Source organism: Natator depressus, chromosome 4 (genome assembly GCF_965152275.1).
Source record: "Natator depressus isolate rNatDep1 chromosome 4, rNatDep2.hap1, whole genome shotgun sequence".
Classification (NCBI taxonomy): domain Eukaryota; kingdom Metazoa; phylum Chordata; order Testudines; family Cheloniidae; genus Natator; species Natator depressus.
The window spans coordinates 34,990,033-35,014,154 of record NC_134237.1 but is presented as its reverse complement, the minus strand read 5'-3'; the positions used below and the strand labels follow the sequence as shown (position 1 = coordinate 35,014,154).

General features: G+C 38.9%; 2 protein-coding genes across 3 annotated transcripts in view; one reads left to right on the top strand and one right to left on the bottom strand.

The window, feature by feature from the left end:
- Nucleotides 1-9,491, bottom strand: part of LARP7 (La ribonucleoprotein 7, transcriptional regulator) — a 36,122-nt gene extending 26,631 nt beyond the window's left edge. Inside the window, exons 1-4 of one of the 2 annotated variants that reach the window (XM_074950754.1) lie at nt 9,281-9,491; nt 5,136-5,351; nt 3,586-3,686; nt 3,399-3,482 (exon numbers count right to left, since the gene is read on the bottom strand). In XM_074950754.1, the coding sequence (XP_074806855.1) occupies nt 3,399-3,482; nt 3,586-3,686; nt 5,136-5,343 (393 nt within the window). In that variant the 5' untranslated portion in view covers nt 5,344-5,351; nt 9,281-9,491. Of the gene's footprint in view, nt 1-3,398; nt 3,483-3,585; nt 3,687-5,135; nt 5,352-9,280 lie in introns of those variants that run through there. The other variant, XM_074950753.1, reaches the window with a different exon arrangement.
- The window catches only part of ZGRF1 (zinc finger GRF-type containing 1), a 52,499-nt gene continuing 37,846 nt past the window's right edge, over nt 9,470-24,122 (top strand). Inside the window, exons 1-8 of the mRNA XM_074950752.1 lie at nt 9,470-9,627; nt 12,120-12,227; nt 12,954-13,030; nt 13,125-13,205; nt 13,345-13,401; nt 14,298-14,483; nt 15,550-17,917; nt 20,459-20,538. Coding sequence (XP_074806853.1) covers nt 13,010-13,030; nt 13,125-13,205; nt 13,345-13,401; nt 14,298-14,483; nt 15,550-17,917; nt 20,459-20,538 — 2,793 coding nt within the window. The 5' untranslated portion in view covers nt 9,470-9,627; nt 12,120-12,227; nt 12,954-13,009. The remainder of the gene's footprint in view (nt 9,628-12,119; nt 12,228-12,953; nt 13,031-13,124; nt 13,206-13,344; nt 13,402-14,297; nt 14,484-15,549; nt 17,918-20,458; nt 20,539-24,122) is intronic.

The window sequence follows — 24,122 nt, the reverse complement described above, 5'->3', positions numbered from 1 at the left end:
CCGTAAGATTATCTTTGTAAAACTTGTTTTGAAATTTAAACTTCAATTAAGCCTTAAGGGAAGTTTCTTTTTATAGGTAAGATAATGAAGCAACTCCTTAAAGGAATACATTACATGGCCTTTATTCTTGTTTCAAAAATGGAGCTGTGCATTGCTGCATACGCTGAAAAATACGCTATTGTCCCCGTGAGCCCAAGTGCAGTAGCAGATTTTTTTGTGAAATGCAAAGGATGTGTTCCTATTCATCTGAAACTACAAAAGCGGTCTTTGTGTTGATCCTGCACAAAAACCTCTCTCCCCCCTTCTCCAGTATGGAAGCAGAACTTATCAAGGACTCAAAGGATGTGTCTACATTGCAGTTAAAAACCCTTCAGCTGGCCTGTGTCAGTTGGCTCAGGCTAAGGGGCTGTTTAATTGCGATGTAGACATTTGGGCTCAGGCTGCAGCCTGGGCTCTAGGACTCGGCAAGGTGGGAGAGTTCCAGAGCTCAGGCCCTAGCCCAAATGTCTACCTTGCAATTAAACATCTCCTTAGCCCAAAACTCTAGTCACAGGCCAGTCGAAGGTGTCTCACTGCAGTACAGACATAGCCCTAGGGAATACCTACACAGCATTTAAACACCTGCAGCTGGCTGGGGTCAGGTGAGTTGGGCTTGTAGGGCTTGGGATGCAGGACTGTAAAACTGTGGTGCAGATGTTCAGGCTTGGACTGGAGCCCAAGCTCAGGGCCCAGTCTGAGCTCAAACATCTACACCACAAATTTTACAGCCCTGAAGCCCGAGTCCCACCAGCCTGAGCCCCGCAAACCCGAGCCAGTCGCAGGATGTTTTATTGTTGTGTAGACCAGCAGTTCTCAACCAGGTGTCCGGGGCCCCCTGGGGGCTGCGAGCAAGTTTCAGGGGGGTTCACCGACATAAATCAGAGACCAGGGCCACTGTCAGACTCCCTAGGGCCCAGGGCAGAAAACTGAAGCCCGAATCCCGCTGCCCAGGGCTGAAGTCAAAGCCCAAGCAACTTAGCTTTGTGGGGCCCCGGGCAATTGCCCTGCTTGTTGTCCCCTAACCCCGGCTCTGGCTTTTAATCTACTGCATTTGCAGAAGAACAGTTGTTGTGGCACAGGTGGGCTGTGGAATTTTTATAGTATGTTGGGTGGGTGGTGCCTCAGAAAGAAAAAGGTTGAGAACCCCTGGTGTAGACATACCCTAATAGAACTATACCGCCCCATGGTTGCACACCAAAAGAAGTGATTTAGCAGGGTCTGAAATTTACTTAATCACTGAATAAAAAAAAAAAAAAAATTGGTCTCTCTCTCTTTTTAAAAAAATCTGTAGGTGGTAAGAAGGATCAGATATATATTGCAAATTACTTTCCATATAAGAACTTTGGAAATTTGGTGGTCTACAAAATATACACCAATGATTCTTTTTACAACAATTTCAAATCAAAGCCTAACTAATTAGCTTATTAAAATAGGCTTACTTCAAATAATATTGACAGAAAAGTTTCAAAATATTTGAAGAGCTTTGGAATAAGGAGAGCTTACAACTGCGTTCGGGAATTCTATTAGCACTATCACACCACACTTAACAAAAGCCCAGCCATCACTATTTGTTGTTAAAGAAAGGAGCTGCTGTATAAATACTTTATTCTCTAGAATCATCAGAGCAACCCATGTTATTTACTGATCTGGAGAGCTGTGGTACTTTGCACATGTATATACCGACATGGTGGTTACCAAATACATGCCATCACAAAAAGTTTGGTACTACAAATAAAAAAAATGCTGGTTCAATGAAAACTCAATTCCCCTAATGGCTCCTGCTACATACCTACTTTGATACGAGCCATAAAAGCTCTCTGAAGTCCAAGGGACTCCTAGGTAACGCCCCAGTGAAATGGGAACTGGCTACACAGAGCTCCTTCTGAAAATCTTTCAAGAATACAGCTCCTCAGAGGGAGCACTAGCTTACATCAGCCAGCAGCATTTTTTACTGCCATTGCTAGCACTGTTGGTATGCTGGTGCTGTAGCAATATAGCGATTTTCAGAAAAATCTCAGTATAGACACAGTGCATAGATACTGGAAGGGTTTTCCAAAAATAAAACACTGAAACCAACCAATTTAGGAGCTTTCTGCTATCAAAAGACTGATGATACTATAGGGCAAACCAGATTTGCAACAAACATGTTGGTACTTCTAAAACTAATAACTACTATTGTACTGTATGCTCTACAAACGACCTATAAAATAGGTCTAGATTATCTGTCAGACTCATCCAGCTCATCTTCTCTGATCAAGTTATCTTTATCATCATCATCCTAAAGCCTTGTTTACTCTATGAAGTGAGCTGTAGCTCACGAAAGCTCATGCTCAAATAAATTGGTTAGTCTCTAAGGTGCCACAAGTACTCCTTTTCTTTTTATATATATATATATATATATATATAAGCACTCGTCTGTATCAGCGCAGCTCCTCTTATGTTACAAACTGTGGAAGCAATAGTGCAGGAAAATACATGAAAATTTCTCCAATATAACACAACCCCTTGTGTGTTAAAATAGATCTTGCTTATCTTGCTAACAGTTAATTTGAGTTCAATCATTCACTCTATATGCTACATCTTGATTTAACAGCAAAAGAAAAGCAGTAGTAAAAGGGACATTAGAATATTCATGTTATGAAGTAGATCATTTCCTTTCACCAAAGCTGCATTGTTCTCCAGTCTTCTAATTCCATTAACAAGCTGCCTCAAGTACCAGCTAGTATTCATTATTTATTGTTCATTATCCTAACCGGTTCACAGATTCATAATTCCAAGGCCAGAAGGGACCACTGTGATCATCTAGTCTGACTTCCTGTATAACACAGGCCATAGAATGTCCCCAAAATAATACTTCGAGCATATCTTTTAGAATAAAATTCAATCTTGATTTTAAAATTATCAGTGACAGAGAATCCATGCATCCCTTAGTAATTATTCCAGTGGTTAGTTACTCTCACTATGAAAAATGTATGCCTTATGTCCAGTCTGAATTTGTCTAGCTTCGACTTCCAGCCATTGGATCATGTTATATCTTTTTCACTGTTAGATTGAAGAGCCCGTTTTAAAGATTTGTTCCCCCATGTAGATACTTGTAGACTGTAATCAAGTCAGCTCTTAACCTTCTCTTTGTTAAGATAAACAGATTGAGCTCCTTGAGTCTATATTTATAAGGCATGCTTTCTAATCCTTTATTCATTCTCATGGCGTGGCACTTTACAAGACAGAAACAGACCAGGTGCTGTGGAATTTACAGTCTACAATTCAGTAAGAAATAAGTTTAAAATTAACCCTAATAAAAAACAAAAAATAGTCCATTAACCTTCTACACATGAGACACGTAACGGATGCAACCTTACCACATACACAGTACGACTATCCACATCTTTTGGTTGCTCACCCAGTGGCTGACGTCTTCTGATTCTAGTTCCCTCTAAATCCAGCTAAGAGCAACAAAGACAAATTAGGGCAGCATTTTCTACAGTCTTATCTGCCACCCCAACTACAGTAATAGCAGCTAAAAAAGAATGAAAAAACAATACACACTTCCACAACAGATGAGCTTTTAACTGCTCGGGCTATCAATTTCCCATCAGTCGTCAATTTTTTCATTTTGTTGAATGATACAAGAAGTGATATGTCAACATCTGGGGGAGAGAAAAAAAGCAAGTGGTGAAAAGAGTGCAAGTTCAAAAGGAAAGCATATTTAGGCCTCATTCACATGAGCAGCAGATCAGTATTATCTAGGTGTTCTAAAGTATCATAGAAGCCACTGGGACCATTTCCATGCATAAGAACCGCAAGAGCATACCTCTGGTTTGAGTATTGACAAGAACTTACATAAAAGTAGATTTTTACCATCTGTAATTTAGGGTTTCAGTAAGCTTAGATTTTATTTCTCTTCCCCATTAACCTTCTTCCCAAAGGAATTTTGATCTATTCTTTCAACTCCCACTGGTAACTATTCTCTTTGGAAATAAATGAAGAAAACCCCCTTTCTATTGTGGTTTTATAATGTAAAAATCTTTTGCACTGAAGATGTGCCTTTCCTCCAAGCACTCACTTAGTGTTCAGATTCAACCCAATGCTTCCATTACAAAAGATCCCTTCACTCCCTCTATTTAGTAGTAATGAGTTATGTTGCTAAAAGTTTGACAGAAACTGTTGCAATATATGTACTGGTAAATTTTTTTACCAAGTTTATTTAATATTAACATGCAGAAAAAAGGTTAAAATATAGCCATTTGGAAGAGGGCTTTAACATTATTTTTAGATTGCATAGCTTTTGATATAAAGTAACTCTAGTACATTCATTTAGCATACAATCCCACGTAGGAGGATGTCCACAATACCTTACCAAAAAATCAAAGGACCTTTGAGCCTGTACTAGCATCATAAAATCACATCACATAGCACAATACAGCGGAAAGAACCTTTTCCATCTTAAATGACAGGTATTCTGTGGTTCTTTAAGAAGCCTAACCAAAAAATCTGACACACCTGTAGCTTTTTGCTTTGTAAGGTAAAAGTCAAATAAACCACACAAACAAAAAATCAAAGGACAGACTACAGAACTCACTAGTCTTCCTTGCCATGCAAAGAAACAACCATTCGCTCATCCAGACATATCTAAAACACAAAATAAAAAAAGCTGGAACAAAACCTAAAGCAAAATTAAAGTGGGAGCTTCCATGATTCCATACCAGCTACATTATAAACCAAATATTAATAGTGAGATTGTATGCTTTCCTATTATTTTCACTGATGTAAAACAAAACAAAAACAAAATCAAAAGAACCACAAATTTTCACCCATGAAGATTCTCCAAAAGCACCATCATAATTGGCTGTAAGGGAAGGAAAAGAATAAGAATAAATAAGATTCCTCGTATGAGCAGTACCCATATCTCTCTTATGAGTGGACGGTCATTGCTCCAGTTGCTTGAATGGGCTTTTTTCCTCCACAGCAGCTACACATACAGAATGCCTCTATAATTTATATATGCAATAATTCAGACCACCACCACTGCAGATGAAATTACAATTCAAAACAGAAATTTGTTTACCACTTTTTCTATTATTTAAGAGCAAACTTACATCCATCTCTAGATTTCTCTATTTGTTCTCGGAGAAATTTGTCTTTGTGAAGGTTGACATCTCCAAACCAGAAATCCACTTGTTTTGCAATATCTGACAGCACCTGTTTAACCCTGGACCTTTTCTTTTTCTCTCGTTCCTTTTTCTGTTCAGTGCTTTCCTCTTCCATGGCTTTGCCTCTTACAGTTTCATTCTCTATGCCAGTCATTCTGTCATCTGAAAATTAAACATAACTTTGTAATAATAGTAGGCAATACTGCTTTGCTCTTCTATTGCACCTCCCATCCAATAATTTCCAAGAGCTTTATGTTTGCAGTGTTGCTGTAGTCATGTTGGTCCTACATAAGAAGAGCTGCATAAGCACAAAAACCTCATCTTTTTCACCAACAGAAGTTGGTTCAGTAAAAGTTATTACCTTACCCACCTTGTCTTTCCAGAGTCTTATGCTGCTTATCAACAGGATCTGGCTGTATGAGTTTCTGGTTTGAACCCCAAGTTTAAGAACAGTCTCTTTGTAGAGGAATCCCACACCAAAATGAATTTTAACACTTGACAGTAGTATTCAGCACAATTGGACTTGTGGTGGAAATGGGATGCACGTAAGAAAATGGTCCTTGCCAGATAATCAAAAAGCTAAAACACACCTCTGCGAGTACTTATACCAGGAAAGGATGTGGCGAGCCAACATTTTTCAAACGACATCTTCTGAGTACAGTAAAATGCATTTTCACTACACTGTTAATATTCTGTCAAAGATTTAGAGCACCATATTTTTGGGCTCACTGATGAATACTGTTTTTTGCAAGTCTACATTATAATCTGGATATGCTGTATTTAAAAATAATGTTTTCCTTTTTCTCAGTTATTTGGGGCCTGATCTTATGAGGTGCTGTGCATCCTCAACTCCCACTGACCTAACCGGCAAATTGAGGGCTCTTGGCAACTAATAAAATGAAGCTCTTAGAAAACAGAATGTAACTTGCGCAAAGATAACAAGTTACATGGGTTTATATAATTAGAGAGAAAATATCAAACTTGGTCTTGGGCATCTATAAACTCTAATTCATTTTGAGCCCTGCTCACTTTTCAACCTTAAGAATGACCAGTCTTTCAGACCACTTTATTCTGTATGTGTAAAATAAAAACAGATACAACTTGGAAAAAGTGGGAAGCTGTCTAAAAATGAAGTTATCAGAACGGTTGAAATATTTTATGCATGATAGCTACATAAGTCTTCCCATTGCTTGGCCAATGGTTAGTACTGCAATACAATATACCAGGAAGTGGTGCTTGTAGGGAGAAACATCAGAGAGGAAGCTCATCTTTATAACAAGATGGCATAAAAATGGAAATGGTTTTCAGATTATTGTGTAAATCAGGCTCCTCTTAGCAAGATTCCAGTTTATCTCCCTGCTGTGAGCTGACCGCTCAAGATGATTTAAGGTCAACAACTTGTCAATTAGTTTGAAAAGATAAGTGAGGTCATACTCTGACCACTGAGCCAGAAGTTCAACGTGAGTTCAAGTCACACAGCAAGACAAATGTCAGCAATGCAATACAGTACTTGGAAGGAGGCTAAAGGAAAAATTGTACTATTAATTAGAGATACTTTTTCCCCCCGATAGAGGATGCCTCTGATGAATGTCCAGTTAGAAGTTAAAGACTGCAAGCCAATTCTCTAAATAAAATATTCAGGCATTATAGATGTGTTCCAGACAACATCCCCTCTCTGAAAAACAAACACCCACCCCCCTTAATATCCCAAGTCTCTGAAAGCTACAGCTCATCATAAAATGGCAGCTGTGCTTGTCTTGTCTACACCAGCACTTAACTATCAGTATCCAACCAATCTGTAAACTATTTAGGAAGCTTCAAGTATTAAGGACATTAGAAAACCAACTTTTAGTTTAGGCAAATTCTAGATTGTGCTGGGAGCATTAACCAGGTCCCAAGTTGTGACTTTGCCAGAAGTCCTGAGCAAGGCTAGCTTGAAGATGCACTGCCCCAGGACTCGGAGTCACAATAAGATGCTCAAGGGAAGAAAGGGGATGAGAAGTGAAGATGAATGCTCTATTACCTTGCAAAGAAACCTTTCTTCAACATGCCAGCTTAGCTGCACTGGCTGATGTACTTGTGGGGAGACAAGGGAGAGCCACAGCTCTAGTAGGAGGAGGAGTGATCCTGCAGAACAGGGGTAGTCAACAGGTGGACCCTGGGCCAAATCTGAACCACCAGATGCTTTTGAATAGACCCAGAAATTTTTTATTTACTTATTATAATCATTATTATTATTATTTTCTCTGGAATCTGGACCTTGACTATATCTTGACCAAGAAATTTAGACTGTGACAAAAAATAATTGACACCCCTGCAACAGCGGAAATCCTCCCTCTTTCATTGCTAGTCATGACTCTGGTAGCCAGCACAAGAAAATGCTTTGAATTAGCTGGGTCACAACCTGACACTGTATTGTAAAACTGGTGGAAACCAACACTATTATTTGTGGAAGAAGAAACTCATATTATTCCCTTTGAGTCATTCACCACTGAGGTTTAGGTTACTTGGCCTCAGCATCAAATCAAACAATTGACATTCATTGGATTTGTATTTTAAAAACAAAGGATTGTACAAAAAAGTCTCTTGGGTTTCAACCATAGTGAAGTCATAGAAAATGCTCAAAGATCAAAAAAGCTAGCACTCTCAATCATTGTCTTATGAATGGGGCACTCACCAAAGTACTTTCCAATTTTTTCTATTTTCTTACTCAAATTAGCTATAGAAATATCCTGCTCTAGCACAATATCAACGGTCAGAACTACTTGATTTTACATAACTATATTAAAATCAGCATTAATGCATTTTCACAGTTAACATCTATTACCTAGAGGAGTATTTTCTAATTATTCTTCAATTTCCAACTGGCATGCACACCAGCTGCTCAGGTAATTTAAATAGAAAAGATTTTAAATGGAGCAGCACATTATGTACAAAGAGTGAAAGAACAGAAAGAACAAACAATAACAGAACTTATCAGTAAAAGCTATGGGCCAAACAATGCTATACTTCCTCAGATAAGCTTTTGTTGACTTCAGTGAAAGTTAGACATTTACAAGAATTACAGGATGTAAGCGACTGTCAAGAAACTGTGGTTTTGTCAGGAAAAAAAGCCTTCTTTTGACCAACAGAAATGGGTCAGAGGTTCATGAGTCACAGTGGTACTGAGAGATATGTTTAACACGTACAATGCCAGATTCTATTCTACTCTCACACGTGCAAGGTGCTGCATGTAAAAAGAACTGGCAGCTTTGTTACAATGTTGAGCAGGTGTAAATGCAGTATGGTAGGGTTATCAAACTGAATTGGGGGCTGCAGAGCTGAACTTAGATTGCAGTCATTTAGAGTATGTTCTATACAGTACTGCATTGGAAACTTAGGCTCAGACTCAGGTTTGAGCCCACCCCCTTATCATCCACTCACAACACTAATCAGCAAGGGGCCCATCCAAGGGGTGGGGGGGGGGGAAGAGGGGGGAGGGAAGAGCCTGATACTATGTGAGACTTGGGTCCAAGCCCTATCATTTTGTAGGGTGAATGCAGCTCAAGCAACAAACCCAAGTCAGATGATCGGTGTAGCACATCCTGGACAAGTGGGCCCAACTCCAGCAACTGTAAGCCCAGGTTTACAATACAGCCTGGATACTCAACCCAATGCGCAAGCGTGGGTCGGGTTTACAATGCAGTGTAGACATGGCCAGAGAGGCGAGTGCAGACCACAGCAGGGCAGAAGTCAACTCCCTCGCTACACCACTGCAGTGATCGCAAAGGACCTGCCCCTCCCCGTGCCAATGGCCTCACTCCGGAGTGCTGGGAGGGGGTGACACAGGGGGCAGCAACAGCACTTCGGAGTCACCCCCTCAAGCCCTGACGGACAAGAGGGAGGATCAAGTGATGAGCTGTGCCTCCCGCCCCAGCGCGCCCAACGCCACTAACGCCTCTTTCCCAGCGCACGAGCCGCGCGGAAGCGCCTTGACGCATGCGCAGAGAAAGCACCTGGCAGCGCCCCCTGCCCGCGGGGCGGAAGGGGTTACACGTTGCCCTAAATCCCCACGTCTCTCCCCCACCCCGTCCGGAGAGCCGGACTTTCACCTGCCGCCGCGAGCTCCTGCGGGCTTCTGGCGGCGTGACACAGAAGTCCGCGGCCAGAGAACCCAAGCCCGCCTCCTCCCCGGGCTCCTGCCCTCCCTGGCGCAGCAGCAGTCACAGCATCGACACCAGCGCGCGACGCTCGGCCGCAGGAAGAAAGGCCCCCGCCTGCCCTTCCGCCGGATCCTAGCGTCAGTTCTCTGCGAAGAGCGCTCGCGAGCGCGTGCCACTGGCGCGCCGCCTACGGGCCGGGCGGGGCTTCCCATCCTGTCGCGCTGGAAAACAGCGTCATCGACAGCGGGCGGCGCGGGAAACCTTCGAACATGGGAGAAAGGGGGAGACCGCGAGAGGTGCGGGAAGAGAGGGGGAGGCCGGCTCCTGGCGCTCTGACACCCCCGGCCCCGCATCTCTCGGACGTAGCCCAGGCGCCACCCGGCCCCATCGGGGTCAGCACAGCGATCGCCCCTTAGCGCAACCGCGTCCGGTCTCACGTCGCCAGCCCTCCCTCCCCCGCCGTTTTTAACGGTGACCGGAGAGGCTCAGGGCTGCTGGGCTCGCGATCCGTGCCAGGGGGGTTGGGAAAGACCAGGGCGGGGGAGGCCGGCTCGGGCTGCTTGTTTATTACACCAGGACTAGCAGGAGTGCAGCGCCCGCTCGCCCTGTGTGCTCGGGAGGGGGCTCATCCGCCTCCATAGAAACGGTCAGTCAGTGACATGACGCGTCTGGTGACGAAAACAAGAGCCCCCGGCCGTCGGGACGTACCCCTCTCTCCGCTCCGTGGCAGCATGTCTACCCTCGCCTCCTGTCTAGTCCTTCCGGCACCCGCGTCCTCCAGCCTAGCTAGCGTGTGAATTGCTGATGGGTGGATTGCTCCATGCATGCTCTCCAGAGCAGGGACTGCCTCTGGTCGATGTTTGTACAGTACTCTGGCCTCTAGAGGCAAAGAGCAGAAGCCCAACTTTTTTCCATTGCAGGTCACCTTAGTGCTTTCCATCAGCTTGCCCCAGAGACAGGATTTGCTATAAGTCAATCCTGGTTCACTTTTTTTTCTTAAAGCTCTGCTATACCAAAGAAACCACTAAAAAGTATAGCACCTAATGTCTTGCTATCAGACAGAAAAAGATAAAAATAATATATAACTTTGAAATGTTAAGAACTTCAGTTACACTAATAACCCAACTTTCAAGGGTAAAAAGTATTAGTCTTTAACATTGGCATTTTTAAAAGCACTCGGTATTGCCTGAACTCTGCTGTCATTGAAGTCAGTGGTAAAAGCCCCATTGACTTCAGTAAGATCAGTGTTTAGCTAACATGGAATACTTTTGAAAATTCCCTTGTAAATAGTTTGAGATGGTGGCTGTTAATCACCTTTAATATGAAGGGAGTGATATGAGAGCAAAATAATAATGTTTCATGCCCTGCCAGAAATATATGAGTACAGTTTGTTCTGGTACAAATCCTTTCAGAACCATAATACTTTCTAGGAATTAGTGCTGGATCAGAAAGAAAAGTTGATTATTTTTCATTCTTTTAATTTCTCTCTTCCTCTGCTGCTGTTAAATTTGTAACTATGAAAACATTATAAGATACTGTCTTTCATAGAAACTATGCAGTACAGTCTTATTTTTAACATTAGGCATTATCAAAATTGCTGATTTATTCTAGGTCACTAAGGCTTTCACCAGCTGCAGTTATATTCTTTCAGGAGACAATAAAACAAGCAACATGAAGTCTGTATTAGTGGCCCTATAATTCAGTCTACCTTAAAATATTGTACCCATTGATTCTTCTTAGCACATCCGCATTGTGCCTCAGGCGGCACATGATCAGGATTCATCACTGAATTTGGTCCGGTGGTTGGATCATTAGTATGGATCTGCAGTTATGTGCTTTATATCCGCAGATCATGTTTGCAGATTGGATGCAGATATACATTTTGTATCTGTGCAAGGCTCTAATCATTAGTTTCCCCTGGGCTGGGTGCTGATGGGGAGTGCAACATAAATGCTGATCCATGCTGCCCACCCATTGACTGACAGATTCTATAATTTCCATTCTTATTCTTGTTCCATTTTGTTACTTGGGATGAGATGAAGACTATCTGAAAATTCCCATTCTGCTCTTAAGTAACCATCTTTGTGTAAAATGGCTTGATTTAGCATTGTTATTAGCTCAAGTAAGGGGTAAGTGCAGACTTCTAGTATTGTTACAAGAATGGTGATGGGCCACAGAATCTGTGAATTGCACAGTTGGGAACATGATTTTCCATATATCTCTCTAAACAGTACAAAGACTGAGAAGAATAAATTTATAGCTAAAGGTTCGGAGCCACCTTGTGGTGAGTGTGTAGAATTTAAGAAGTTGAAAGACAAGACACTTTAAAACTGGAATTCATAATGAAAAAGGTAGCACAGCTTGAGAGACATTGTCATGAGAAAAAGCATGAATATATTTTATCTTCTAATACATGTTTTTGATTCAGTTGTAAATACATTTATGTAGAAAGAAAATATATTCTAATTTAATATCTGTTTATCTGCTAACAGCATAATCAGCATATTATGATTTTTCAAAAATACCTTTTGGGGACCAACTAGAAAAGTATCCTATGAGATATTTCAACTTGTCTCTACTGCTCCGACTGTTAAAATATAACAACCCTAACCCGAATGTTAAAATATATTAAGTATGCTCATTATCCCTTCAGCTGTGTTTTAATAGCTAGTCTAATCATCATATTTTTTTCTGTAATCTCTACAGCTTTCCCATGTTTTGTGTCTTGCCGTGTGCCTTTTCTTATGTTTGATTACTTTTAAACATTTACTTATATTGCTGTCTACAGAGCCAGCCAGTGATTTCAAGAAGTTAGAGCAATTGCCAGTGTTAGCTGTGTTCCTTTGGTTGTGTTTTAATTGAAGTCTCAGCAACTGATAATGATTAAGATCCCAATGTAAGTGCAAGTCTTTACATCTAAATATAAGTTATTATGTTTAACATTTACTTTTCTACTCTATTGGTGTGTCAGTGTTTGAAGATGAGAAAATGTTTTATAAAGTTCTGATTACTGTTGACTGCCTTAGGCCAAGATTTTCATGGGTGACTAGTGATTTTAGGTGCCCAAATTGAGACACCTGAAAGAGGCTTGATTTTGCAGTATGTGTAATCAGCACTTTCAGAAGATCAGGCCCCTTTGTAGTGTTCAAGGTTAGGTACCAAAAATGAAGCCCCACCAAATCACTAGGGACTTGAAAATCTTTCTTAATTTGTTAGTAGTGGATATGTTGTTTTCTGTTTGAAAATTATTAGCCTAATAATTTTCAAAGTGTGCATAAACATTAATTAAACTGATTTTTCAGAGATGTGCTAATATTATCAGGTAGAGCTTCCATTAAAATGAATAGGAGTTAAAGATGCTCAACACCTCTGAAAATTAGACCTCTTCTTGATATGTACTAAAAATGCTATTTTTGCTAATATTTTTTATTTTTGTTAGCTTATTTTCATCATATGAGTATTTAGAACTCCAAAATTCCTTCACTAGCACCACCACCCAGTTTTTACCCTGTCTTACTTCCCACTCCCTTATAGGGAAAGTACTGGATGTGTGTCTTTTTTGTCTGACACTTGCATTGCAGCGGAGTTGAATTCCAAATCTGCCCTTCTCTCTTTTGGGTAGGGTGAAGATCTGAATATCTGCAGTAAGCCTTTGGATTGCTTTGTTTCACCAAAGCAATGGCTTGTCAGGAGTTTACTGTGAGTCTTATTTTTATAATTGTATATAAAATTCAAATATGCATGTAGGACCTCTGTAAATAATTTGTATTTACATTTTTTTTAAAAAAATAAGATCTTGTACACTCATCAGAAGACAAAGAAATTAAAAGTATGGCAAGATGGAGTTTTGAAGACCAGTATTGGAGGAAATAAGGTGAAGAATTCAGGTTTAGTACAGTATGATACTCTAATACTGTATCATATATAGTACTACTCTTGCATCTTCTATTTGTGTCACTCTGTTTGCTTTTTGAAACACAATTGTTGTTTTAAATTATCCTATTTTGATACAGGCAACCTTATTTGATGACAGAGGACAATGTTTGGAGAGTGTATTTGTTAAATCTCAGGTATTTCATTATTATTTTTATAATAATTTAAAAGCTTTTATCCTTGTTTGGATAGTAAGTTGAGGCAGCATCTTTTATCTTCACATGATCCAAAATTCCATACACTACAGTTTTGTCTAGCTTATCATTGCTAATGTTCTGATCCTTGCAGCTGTTAAATTTTTGCATTAAAAAACAATCATCTGGACAGGTTGTTTGTATGCCACTATATGTAAAGCAGTACATAGCAGATGTATTCAGTGGATAACTGACAAATGTGCTTATGGTGGATAATGAATAGTAACGTACAGTAAGTTTTCACTGCATGTGGTTGTGCAACCCACTATGCTTGTTATATCCTCCTACTAAAGTATGTAATTCTTTCACACCATTTCTTTAAAAACAAAAAGAAAAAAAAACATCCTTCATAGACCTACCTATTCTAGAAAGCATTACAACTGCAATGTACTCTCACCATTACATGTTTGATTTTGATCTGTGTAGTACCTTTTCATGTTGCAAGCTCCTGAGGTGGAGAGCTGTTTGTTTGGTATTACTGAGTTATTGTACAGCCAAACACTGATGGACCTATATAAATAATTAGGATCTAAGGAGCTAGATGTTTAAAAACTTCATTTTTTTAAAGCTACAGTATTCAGTAATCTGAGCAAATTGGAGTTTTTACATTAAAACCTATACAAACGTAATTTGAAACTAAGGGCTAATGTTTGCTTTCATATCTAGTCTGCTCCAGTTGTCTAGGACAGAGTGAATATTGCGTGTTATGCTTTCATTTATGACAATATTGTAAACAAAAATTCTTTCACTATGCATACGTTTTGCAACATTTAGGATAAACTGTCATATTTTCACTGGCCATTACACACACTATCCCTTTTGTTCTTTGTCTCGACTAGGTGAAACCTGGAGATGACTTAGAAAGTGATCGATATTTGATCACAATTGAAGAAGCAAAAGTTACTGAAAACTGTGGTAGTGAGCAGCCAAAGAAAACAGAAGCTCCTATATTGAACAGAAATAGTTTGAAGCCCACTGGTCTATCTCTGCCACGTCTACCTGTTGGCTTGAAAAGGAAACATACTGTATGTTTTTGTTTCTTATGTATATTTGACATTCATATACAATTTAAAACATTAATGGAACCTCTTAATTTGCACTAGTGTCAGGGAAAACCTATTTCAGAGTACTCAGTTGTTTCCCTCCTCCTGGTTGTGTATTCCCTGTACCTGCATCCAACTTAATGTCTTTCCTAGTGCTTTCTGCTTATCCAAGGAATAAGGCTGTGTTTTGGGCATGTAAGGGAGGAATTCCAGTGGAGTGAAATCAAGTGAGGTGTGTGTAGACAAGAAGATAAAAATAAAATGTTTGAGTATAATTCTCAGCAGCAAACTACATTAATACAAGTATATTGTTTAGAACTGTGACTTGTTAAATTCACACTAAATATGTCATCCTAGCCAGCTTTATTTTACAGCATATTAGGTTCGATTTAGTTACAGGTCGTTAACATTAAAGTATTAATGAAGAGTATTAAATTTCCAGTGGATGCATTAGTACATATTTGGGTAGTACAAATAAAATAAGTAAGATGTATTGGAAATAAAATATATAATTAAAATTTGTGCTGCCGCAGATGAACAAAACTAGCTTGCTCAGCATATGTAAGCATGTCTACTGTTTTGATACATATCATTCTGTGAATTCTTATGCATGTATATTTCAGCAGTCTCTGTTCATACCATTATCCTTAAACGTCTATCAATTTTTCTCTTACTACCTTTTTTCAGAGGGGCTCAAAACATTACATGGTTTGCACAATAATGTATATGTTGCAGTGCCTGGGAACAGAGTGGCTTAATGCCAGAGTTTCAGTATTAAATGTACTGATACATTTTTGTGCTTTGGGGGGACTGTAATATTATCAAAAGTTATTTTTTCCTGGTTTAATAGATTTGTTATGTTTAGCAGCATTGCTGCTCTTAAGGGTGCAGTACAAAAGAAGCATAATTTGGGGTTGTTCAATGAATGTGTCAAATTGTTTGATAAGAACATGCAGCATAAAAGGTGGCCTGTTGCTTTTTACAGTTTAGGTTTCAAATTTAAAAGCTGATTTATGAATAAGATTAAAATTAAAAACTTTTCTCTTAGGGCTTCCAGGGGCCACGTCAAATTGAAAAGAAAATGGTGCCAATGGAAGATAATGCAGCAATAATATCCCCTTCATCTAAGTGGTCTCATTCTTCCTTTCCGTCTCAGTTGCATATCACCTCTCCTTTATTTTCTACTACTTGCAAGAAGGATGCAAAAACTAATTTACCGTCACACTCTAATAATGATTCTTGCGCAAGTAGCGATAGAGATGGTATGCCTGTCTCCTCACTGGTTTCCACTTCTTATATTGGCATTCCCAAAGAAGTGATACACAATAGAAACCACAGCATCTCCATTTCTGAACAGATGGAATCAAATTGTCAGATAATCAATGGTGAGGCAGTCTCACAGAACATCAGAAGCAAAGCACAGATTATAGCACTTCTGAAATCCAAGCCAACACAACTGTGCAAAGAGCAAAAACCTTCTGAAATCACAGAGTGTTTTTCTGGATGTCAGCCATCAGAAAGCACAGGCATTTTATTTAAACGAAAGAGTGAAACTCTATCTGGACATATGGATAACTCTGACAGAGAAAGCACCAAGAATATACAGCACCAGTATACTACAGAGAAAATTATAACTAATAATTGTTGGGATGTTTATATGTTGCCAAATTCAACAGAACTATCTTGTGATGAAGAAGTCACAGAAAGGAGACATGACAAAACAAGTAATTTAGGTTTGGATTTACAAGACCCTTACAACCCAAAGGTTTCACAGTTCGAGACAGCTTTTGTGCAGCCTGTTGAAAAAGAGCTAAATTACAGTTGCATGAAACTATCAGATCATGAGAGGCAATACAGCTGGGATTGTAAAATAGCTTCTCAAGCTTCTGCATCCAGCAGAAGTGACTGGGCAACTCAACTGTCAACTATTAATGAAAGTTCTGGCGAAGACCAACCACATACTTGTGTATTATCTGAATCAAACATAAATAAAGAGAGTAACATTCAATTTGTCTCATCTTCAGAAGAGGTTTATTCTAGAAGCACAAATGGGTCCATTACCTTTGAAATAAATCTCCCCAAATCCAATGAACATGCAGTAACTGAGAGTCTTAAAGATTCAGCAGCTTCTTCTGCTCAGTCACAAAGTCAACCTCTGCCAAGAATAAATTCAGGAAGTGTAGTTAATGAGTCTAGGATTTCTGGGGACGTAACATGGGCTGGTCCTGGAGCTATAAATGAGGAATTAACTGTATGTGGAGATGTTAGTGATCAAGCTGAACAGTTCATGGAAATTAACTTCAATCTGTTGGATGCTTTTGATTTTAGTGACACAGAAGATAAAGTAGTATGTGAAAGTAATATGTTTTCACAGGGTTCAGCATGCTTGAAAAAGGGAGCTATGGCACAAAATGGTGAGAGGAGGGTTCACAGGAACTGTGAAGTAATGCTACATAGTAATGAGGAAAGAGTTGTCAAATATTCAGCAATGCTGGGAGAGAGAGATGATAATCAGATCAGAGAGTCTCTGCCATTAAAACTTTGTGATGAAACTTATGAAGGTTTTGACAAGAGTGTGAAAGATGCTCTAACTCCTTCTTTGATTGAACTGGGACACTCAGAGGCTGAAAACATTGTAAAAGGGATGAGTGCAAGTACATTAAATATTGAAACCACTGGCAGTGAGAGAGGCTTTGATTTCTCACCAGTGTGTACTGTTAGTGACTTACTAGTGAATAAAAAGTGCTCTGATGATTTTGTGCACAGTGGAGTCAGTAATTATGAATGTGATACTAAGAACAACAAGTTTGAGAAAACTGAAATTATTTCATATATTCCTGCTACTTTACAAACTTCTGTCATGGACAAAAATCCTGAAAAAGATGTTCTACATCTTGGAGGCACAAACTCCCAGGATAATTCTTTAGAAAATTACTTGGGTGCTAGTGGTGATGACATTAAACCAGTTAGTTCTTTACTAGCCTTACCACTAAGGGCTTGCAATTCCAATGACCCATGCCAGTATATTACAAGTAAATATTGTATTGCATTAGATACATTAGATAAAGAACATACTCAGGTTTCCAGAACTGCCACTTATCCTTTAACAAAAGGGCATTCATCTTCAAAGGGAGCCGGAATAGGTGAAATGGAGTTTGAAAATGGATCAAGCATCATGCCTTCTATCCATGAAGCCAGGGAAGGTGAAAGAATGGGAACTGATTGCTTGAAACATTTGGCTCAAATTGATAATTCCTCAGGGCTTCCTGAGTTGGCAAATGGCATTACTCTTTTAAGATCTTTGACTGAACATAAGACAGCATTAGAAAGCTTACAAATGATGGAGGAAAATAATAGTTTGCTGTATCAACGAGAGACTACTAAAGAGAAAAGTGAACCAGCTGAAGAATTGGAAGGTTAGGTCAAATTCCATTTGACATTGGATTATGGCATTACATTTTTAAATATTTGATTTCTACATTAGTGTTTGACCTGGCTGCTTTATTTTCCCATAAAGATTTAATTCTATTGAAAAAAAGTATTTCCAATCAGAAAATTAAATTTTGGTATGAGTTTTATATGTTCTACAGATGATATCTTATACTGTCCATGAGTATCTTGGCATAGATAAACGAACAAACTTATTTTTATCTAGTCTCAACAGAGGAGACAAGGATTGAATGGGCATGGAGACTGAACTGCCTTTCAACCCTAGAAGTCATCATTTTAGGTCATGTTGAAACATACTGCAGGGGAAGCTTGCACTATCACTTTGTACTGTACCTGTTCTGTAGTTAAATAAAATGCTTCAGTTTCCAGAACTGCTAGTCATAACTTTTCACTAATATTAGAATTCACAATTTAATTTTTTTTTTTACAGTTAATTTCATGTAGGATCTGGTCCTGCATCACTGAACACAATGGGATTTTGCCATTGACTCCTGTGGATATAGGATTGGGCCCTTTAACAGAGTCTGTAGGAAAAATGATGACCATAATAGTGACTAAGCAGAATGTTATGCTTCATTATTGCCTGAAAGTTGGAGGTCGACTTCCCCACCCCAAGCCAGAGAATGCTGGAACAGCTAGAAAATAAAAGGATTGAAGATGGATGATTTGTTACACAAAACTGCAAAAGACAAATAGAGTAACATTTTGTATTGATAATTAGTTAACATCACAGTTTTGGCTACAGTGAGTAGGCTCTTAGGCTTGACCTAAAGCTCATTGAAGTCTTTACATGGACTTCAGTGGATTTGAGAGCGGGGCCCACTAACATTTGAGTCTGTGGTAAGGATTTAACTTATCAACATGGTAATTTGTAAGCATTGAAATTTGACAATTTTTATCAAAGTATACCATTAAAATTATTGAAAGAAAATTGAAAATCTCATTATGGGTCAAATTCTGTCTGCAGTTATTTGTGAATTGCCATTTAAACTAATTGGACAGTATTTAGCCCTAATATGTTTTTAAAGTGAGCAGCACAACATGTGAAGGGAGAGCAATCTCCAGAAGTAAGATTTTTTTTGAAGATGGCTTCCTTTCATTTTGAGATTTAAAATAAACAGTGTTTTCCTCAAGCCGTTGTCATTTGTATATTAAACAAAGATTTAAAATGATAAAAATCAGACCCCGCATATGTAATAGAAAACACATAAGGGGGATCAATTCTGAACTTAGTGGTAGTTGAGGAAACAAAGCAACTCTTACAACTGGGTGAACAGCTGTAATTCCTGGAAAATGTATAACAGGTAGGAGAATGTATACTTGAGCCACCTGAAAGCAATATCTGTTGTATATTGCAATTTTATTTCAGATTTCCCATTCTAGCAGTGGGCCCTGATAACATGATTACTCAGTGGTGAATTAGAGATGCTAATTTGAAAAGTGTGGTATAACAATCTGAAAATAATTTAAAAAAACAGACATAAAGGTATAACCAGCCAAAAAAAGAATTTATGCTAACTACTTTAGCAAATATCAAGCCTCCAGTGCCAACAACTGTAATTGCTGGCCTCAATTAATTTAAAATTTGTTTTCAGTTATTTAAAAAGGATATTGCTAAATATCGTTTAAGTAGTCTTTAAGCTTTTCAAATATCTAAGGAGGTATTACAAAAAAAGAAAAATACAAATTCGGTCCTTAGCGGAAACATTTACTTTGGCAGTTTTCAGTTAATGTAGCTGTCCTTTTTCAATTCCTTTTGAAGAGTTCCACCCCACCCTCCTACTCCCACATCAAAAAATGGTTACATTAAAAGCACTGGGTTTGGCTTTTTTTTTTTTTTTTTATAAAGGAAGCTGCGTGTTTTGACACTGGATTAGTTCCAAAGATGTTAGGATCTTTTGTCAATCAATTTTTTTTGTCTCTTCCCATGTGAAACTTTCATATACTTGCTTTTATATCAAAACTACATGAAGAAAAATATTAATTAGTAAGGTCCTCATCCTTCAAAGACTTAACTTTACTTATATGAGCAGTTGCCAGTGTCTTCAGGGATAGGGTATTATGCTGGAATGTTGGGTTTTTTTCTTATATATAACCATTGAATAGCCTAGGAAATGGCTTTAAAAAAAATTTGACATTCTTGGAATGAAGTAGTAACAGCTCCAGAGGACCTCTTATAGTAATTTGCAGATTTAAATGTGTATCGACAGTGTATCAGCCTCTTTTGGAGTGGTATTGTCAGACTATTTTATATACACCACTGACATAAGCATGTGCAAGAAGTATGTGTGCTAAGATACCTTCTGCAGTTTTTGGTACTTGGTAGCAACTTTCTTAAACATGTGCCCCAAACCTGAATATCTTATTTCCATGAGTAGTGCCATTGACTTCAAGGGGATAACTACTTATATAAGTAAGGGTTGCAGGATCAGACTGTATAAACGTTCAGATTTTTTCTGATTGAATTGAAATTGTAACTTAGACTTATGTTTTTCCTTCTTTTGTAGCTAGGCAACAGTTAGCTGAAGTCTCTTATTCAGAAGATATGCAGACATCTTATTTCTACTTTGACTCTCCTGAATTGATGGTAATAAAGCTCATGTACATGTTCCTATACAAAATAAAATCAGCTCCCATGCTACTCATTAAATCCACTTGATGCTTTGAGAAACCACAGTGGTTGAGCTGCAGGATGGAATATAAACAAATAATGTAATATACCTACATACTTTTAATTCAACACATTATTAACCTGTGATCCTCATTGCCAAAATATATTGCTCATAAGGTTTAAGGCCATAAGGGACCACCAGACCATCTAGTCCTACCACCTGTATATCAAGCCACCAATACCACACACACGTGAAACCCAACAACCAAAATTAGACCATAGTATTACAGCCACAGAAGATTAGATTCTTATGTGTCACAAGCAGAGAATAGGAGGGACCGAGGTCTACCAGTGCCCAGGACACTCACAATGGCAGGAAAATGACTGAGAGATAACCCTGATAATCCTACCAAGTGACCCACCCCCACTCACTGCAGAGAAAGGCGAAATCACCCCAGAGTCACTGCCAGTTGGACCTGGAGGAAGATTCCTTCCTGAACCCATGTATAGCAATCACTTAGACCCTGGGCACATGAAGAAACGGCCAGCCCAAGTATCAGAGAGAGAGAGAGAGAATGCTTGGTGCCACTTCAGAGCCCTGAGACTCACTGTCCAATGTCCTATTTCCAGTCATGGCAACCCCTGATGCTTCTAGGGAAAGAGACCAAAACAAAAAAACCCACACACCTCCCAGAATACACAGGAGGGAAAAAAGCCTTTCCTGACACCTTCTGCTAGCTGAAGCCATGAAGCATGAGCTTTAAGGAACATAAGACAAACCGGAAGTGAGCCACAGGGATTCTGACCTCTGTCTTGTACCTTCACAAGCAACCCTGTTTGTCCAGCTCTCTCTCACAACTAATGAAGTTGTTTGCCCCAACAATTCCTATTATGCATCTGTTCCAGAAGTTCACGCATCTGATGGTTAGAAACCTTCTAATTTCCAGCCTGAATTTGTTCATGGCCAATTTATATCCATTTGTTCTTCTGCCAACATTACCCTTTAGCTTAAATAGCTCTTCACCTCCCTGGTACTTACTCCTCTGATGTATTTATAAAGAGTAATCATATCCCCTCTGTCTTCTTTTTGCTAGACTATATAAGCCAAACTCTTCCAGTCTCTCATATGTCTTCCATTTTCCTGATCATCCTAGAGCTATTGTTTGCACCTGTTTGTTTAAATTCATCTTTCTAGAACAGTAGTTTTCAACCTGTGGTCCGTGGACACCTGGGGTTCCACAGACTATGTCTAAGATTTCCAAAGGGGTCTGTACCTCTATTCGAAATTTATCGATCCACAAATGAAAAAGTTGAAAACTACTGTTCTAGAATATGGATCAGCAGAATTATACACAGTATTTCAAATGAGGTCTTAACAGTGTCTTGTTCAATGGCATTAAGACTTCTCTCTCTCTCTGTGTGCTGGAAATGCCTCACTTAATACGTCCTGAGACTGCATTTGCCTTTTTCACAGCTGCATGGGTGGTTTGTAGTCCTCTTGGGATCAACCTACAGACCCAGGTTTCTCCTCTGTTGCTTCCAACTGATAAGAATTTCTGATATAAACTGTGCTCATGATTAGACCCTAAATGCATGATCTTGCATTTTGTACTATATTATTTAGGTTAAGAGCTTATCAGGACATCTATATAAAATATTCAGAGTTGTATTCGATACCATAAAAGTGCTACATCTTCAAGGGAAAAGCCAACCACAGTATGCCTAGGATTAGAAAGAAACTTCTCTTTTGTGTAGGTTATTCTCTAACTGTTTCTTACATGGTTTCTTAACACCTTCTTCTAGAGCATCTGTCCACTTTTAAAGGAAAGACACAGGTCTAGATAGATCACTTGTCCCATCTAGTATGGTGATTCTTATGTTCCTACCGAGTTTAATTTTTAAATGGGGAACTAATAACGCCAAGTTTTCTTGTAAATGTACTCGGAACTTCTGCCCTTCCTACCACAGTTAATCTAAGGAAAACTTAAACTGCTTCAATTTTTTTCCTGTTTACAGTCTACAAAATGTGAATGTCATTTGAAATTTTATTAAAAATTAACTATATTTTGTACAATTTAACTGCAATGAATACTAGACACCTGACAAACCACTGAAATATATCTCATATCGAAGGATTAAATAAACAATCGATAATCACTGTTTTTATTTGCACAGATGCCATTGCTTCTGCAAGGAAACCAGTATGACATTTTATCTGCAGTGGATGAACCATTTAAACCTTTACAGGTTGATTGTCTTTAAAAATAAGAGTGGCTAAAAGATATGTTCTTTATAGCATATTTATGTGTTTTTCCATTGTAAGATATTCTGCTCAAACCTGAGAATACTAATGCTTGTGTTTAGAATCAAGCACGTAAATATTTATGTTGAAGTCAGCTGAACTACTCACATGCTTAAAGCTACACATTTGAGAGTGTGTGTGTGTGTGTGTGTTGGATTGGGGCCTTAGTTTGGATGAGCTGTGATTGTATTAGTAAAAATTCCCTTCTTGAATCATTATTGCCTTAAAAAACATACCAAATAAATCAGTGATGGCAGAATAATGTTGAAGTTTAATTTTTTGAAGGGTGAGAAGGTAAGAGGGAGAGGATATTGTTATTAATTTACCAGTTTGGCCCTACAAAGTGAAAGAACACACTTCTTGTTTCAGCCTCAAACAGTGAAATATTCTACACACAAATTCCAGAATTTTCAATATTTTAAAAATGTCATTGCATTTATATTATCATCTTTAATATGATGTACCAAATGGTTCTGCTCTGAAATGACATGTATACACACATGTATCTCATGCTCTTACAGCTCCAATTCTCGATATATAAAGGATCTAAGGGCTATTTAAAAGAACAATTGTTTCATCATTCTGCTTACATGCCTTTGATGGCTAACCATGGGATCTTGTTCATGTAATCCTCCTCCTTCACACCCTACTATTCTGGGGCCTGCTTTGTTCTGTCTTGCCTGAAACTAGATTGTAAGGCATTAAGCACAGCAGCACATTTATTTTGTCGATCTAGTGGGAGGTGCCTGGCACCCTTTTCAGTGTTGTAAAACAAACAGTAGTTACAGTCCCACACTCCCCTGATAAAGTTCCCATCCACCTTAGTAAGAGATTAATGGGATTGGGCATACAAGTGAATATTTTCAGTCTGGTTTGGAAATTAGAATGGGGAAGCTGAAAAGCAAAATGTTATAGAATGCTATTAAATTTTGAAAATAATGGCAGTCATAACATTGCTTGCTGCAATCATTCTGATAAATATTTCTTTAAGGTTCTTCATACACTGCCCTATTTCCTACATTCCTATCCATCAGCCATTCTCTTGCATTGACCCTTCCCACCCTGGGCAAAGCGGTCTCAGTGACTGATTTTTTTGTTTCTAACAATTCCATATCCAGAATCTTTAATGGGATACTACAGTGTGATGAAATAGGGCCTGGCCAAAAAGATGGGTAACGGTTGCCCCCAGTGGTCCCACTGCAGTTTGAAGAAAAGAAGTGTCATATCTTCTTAAAATGGTTAAAGGATCTGTAGTGGA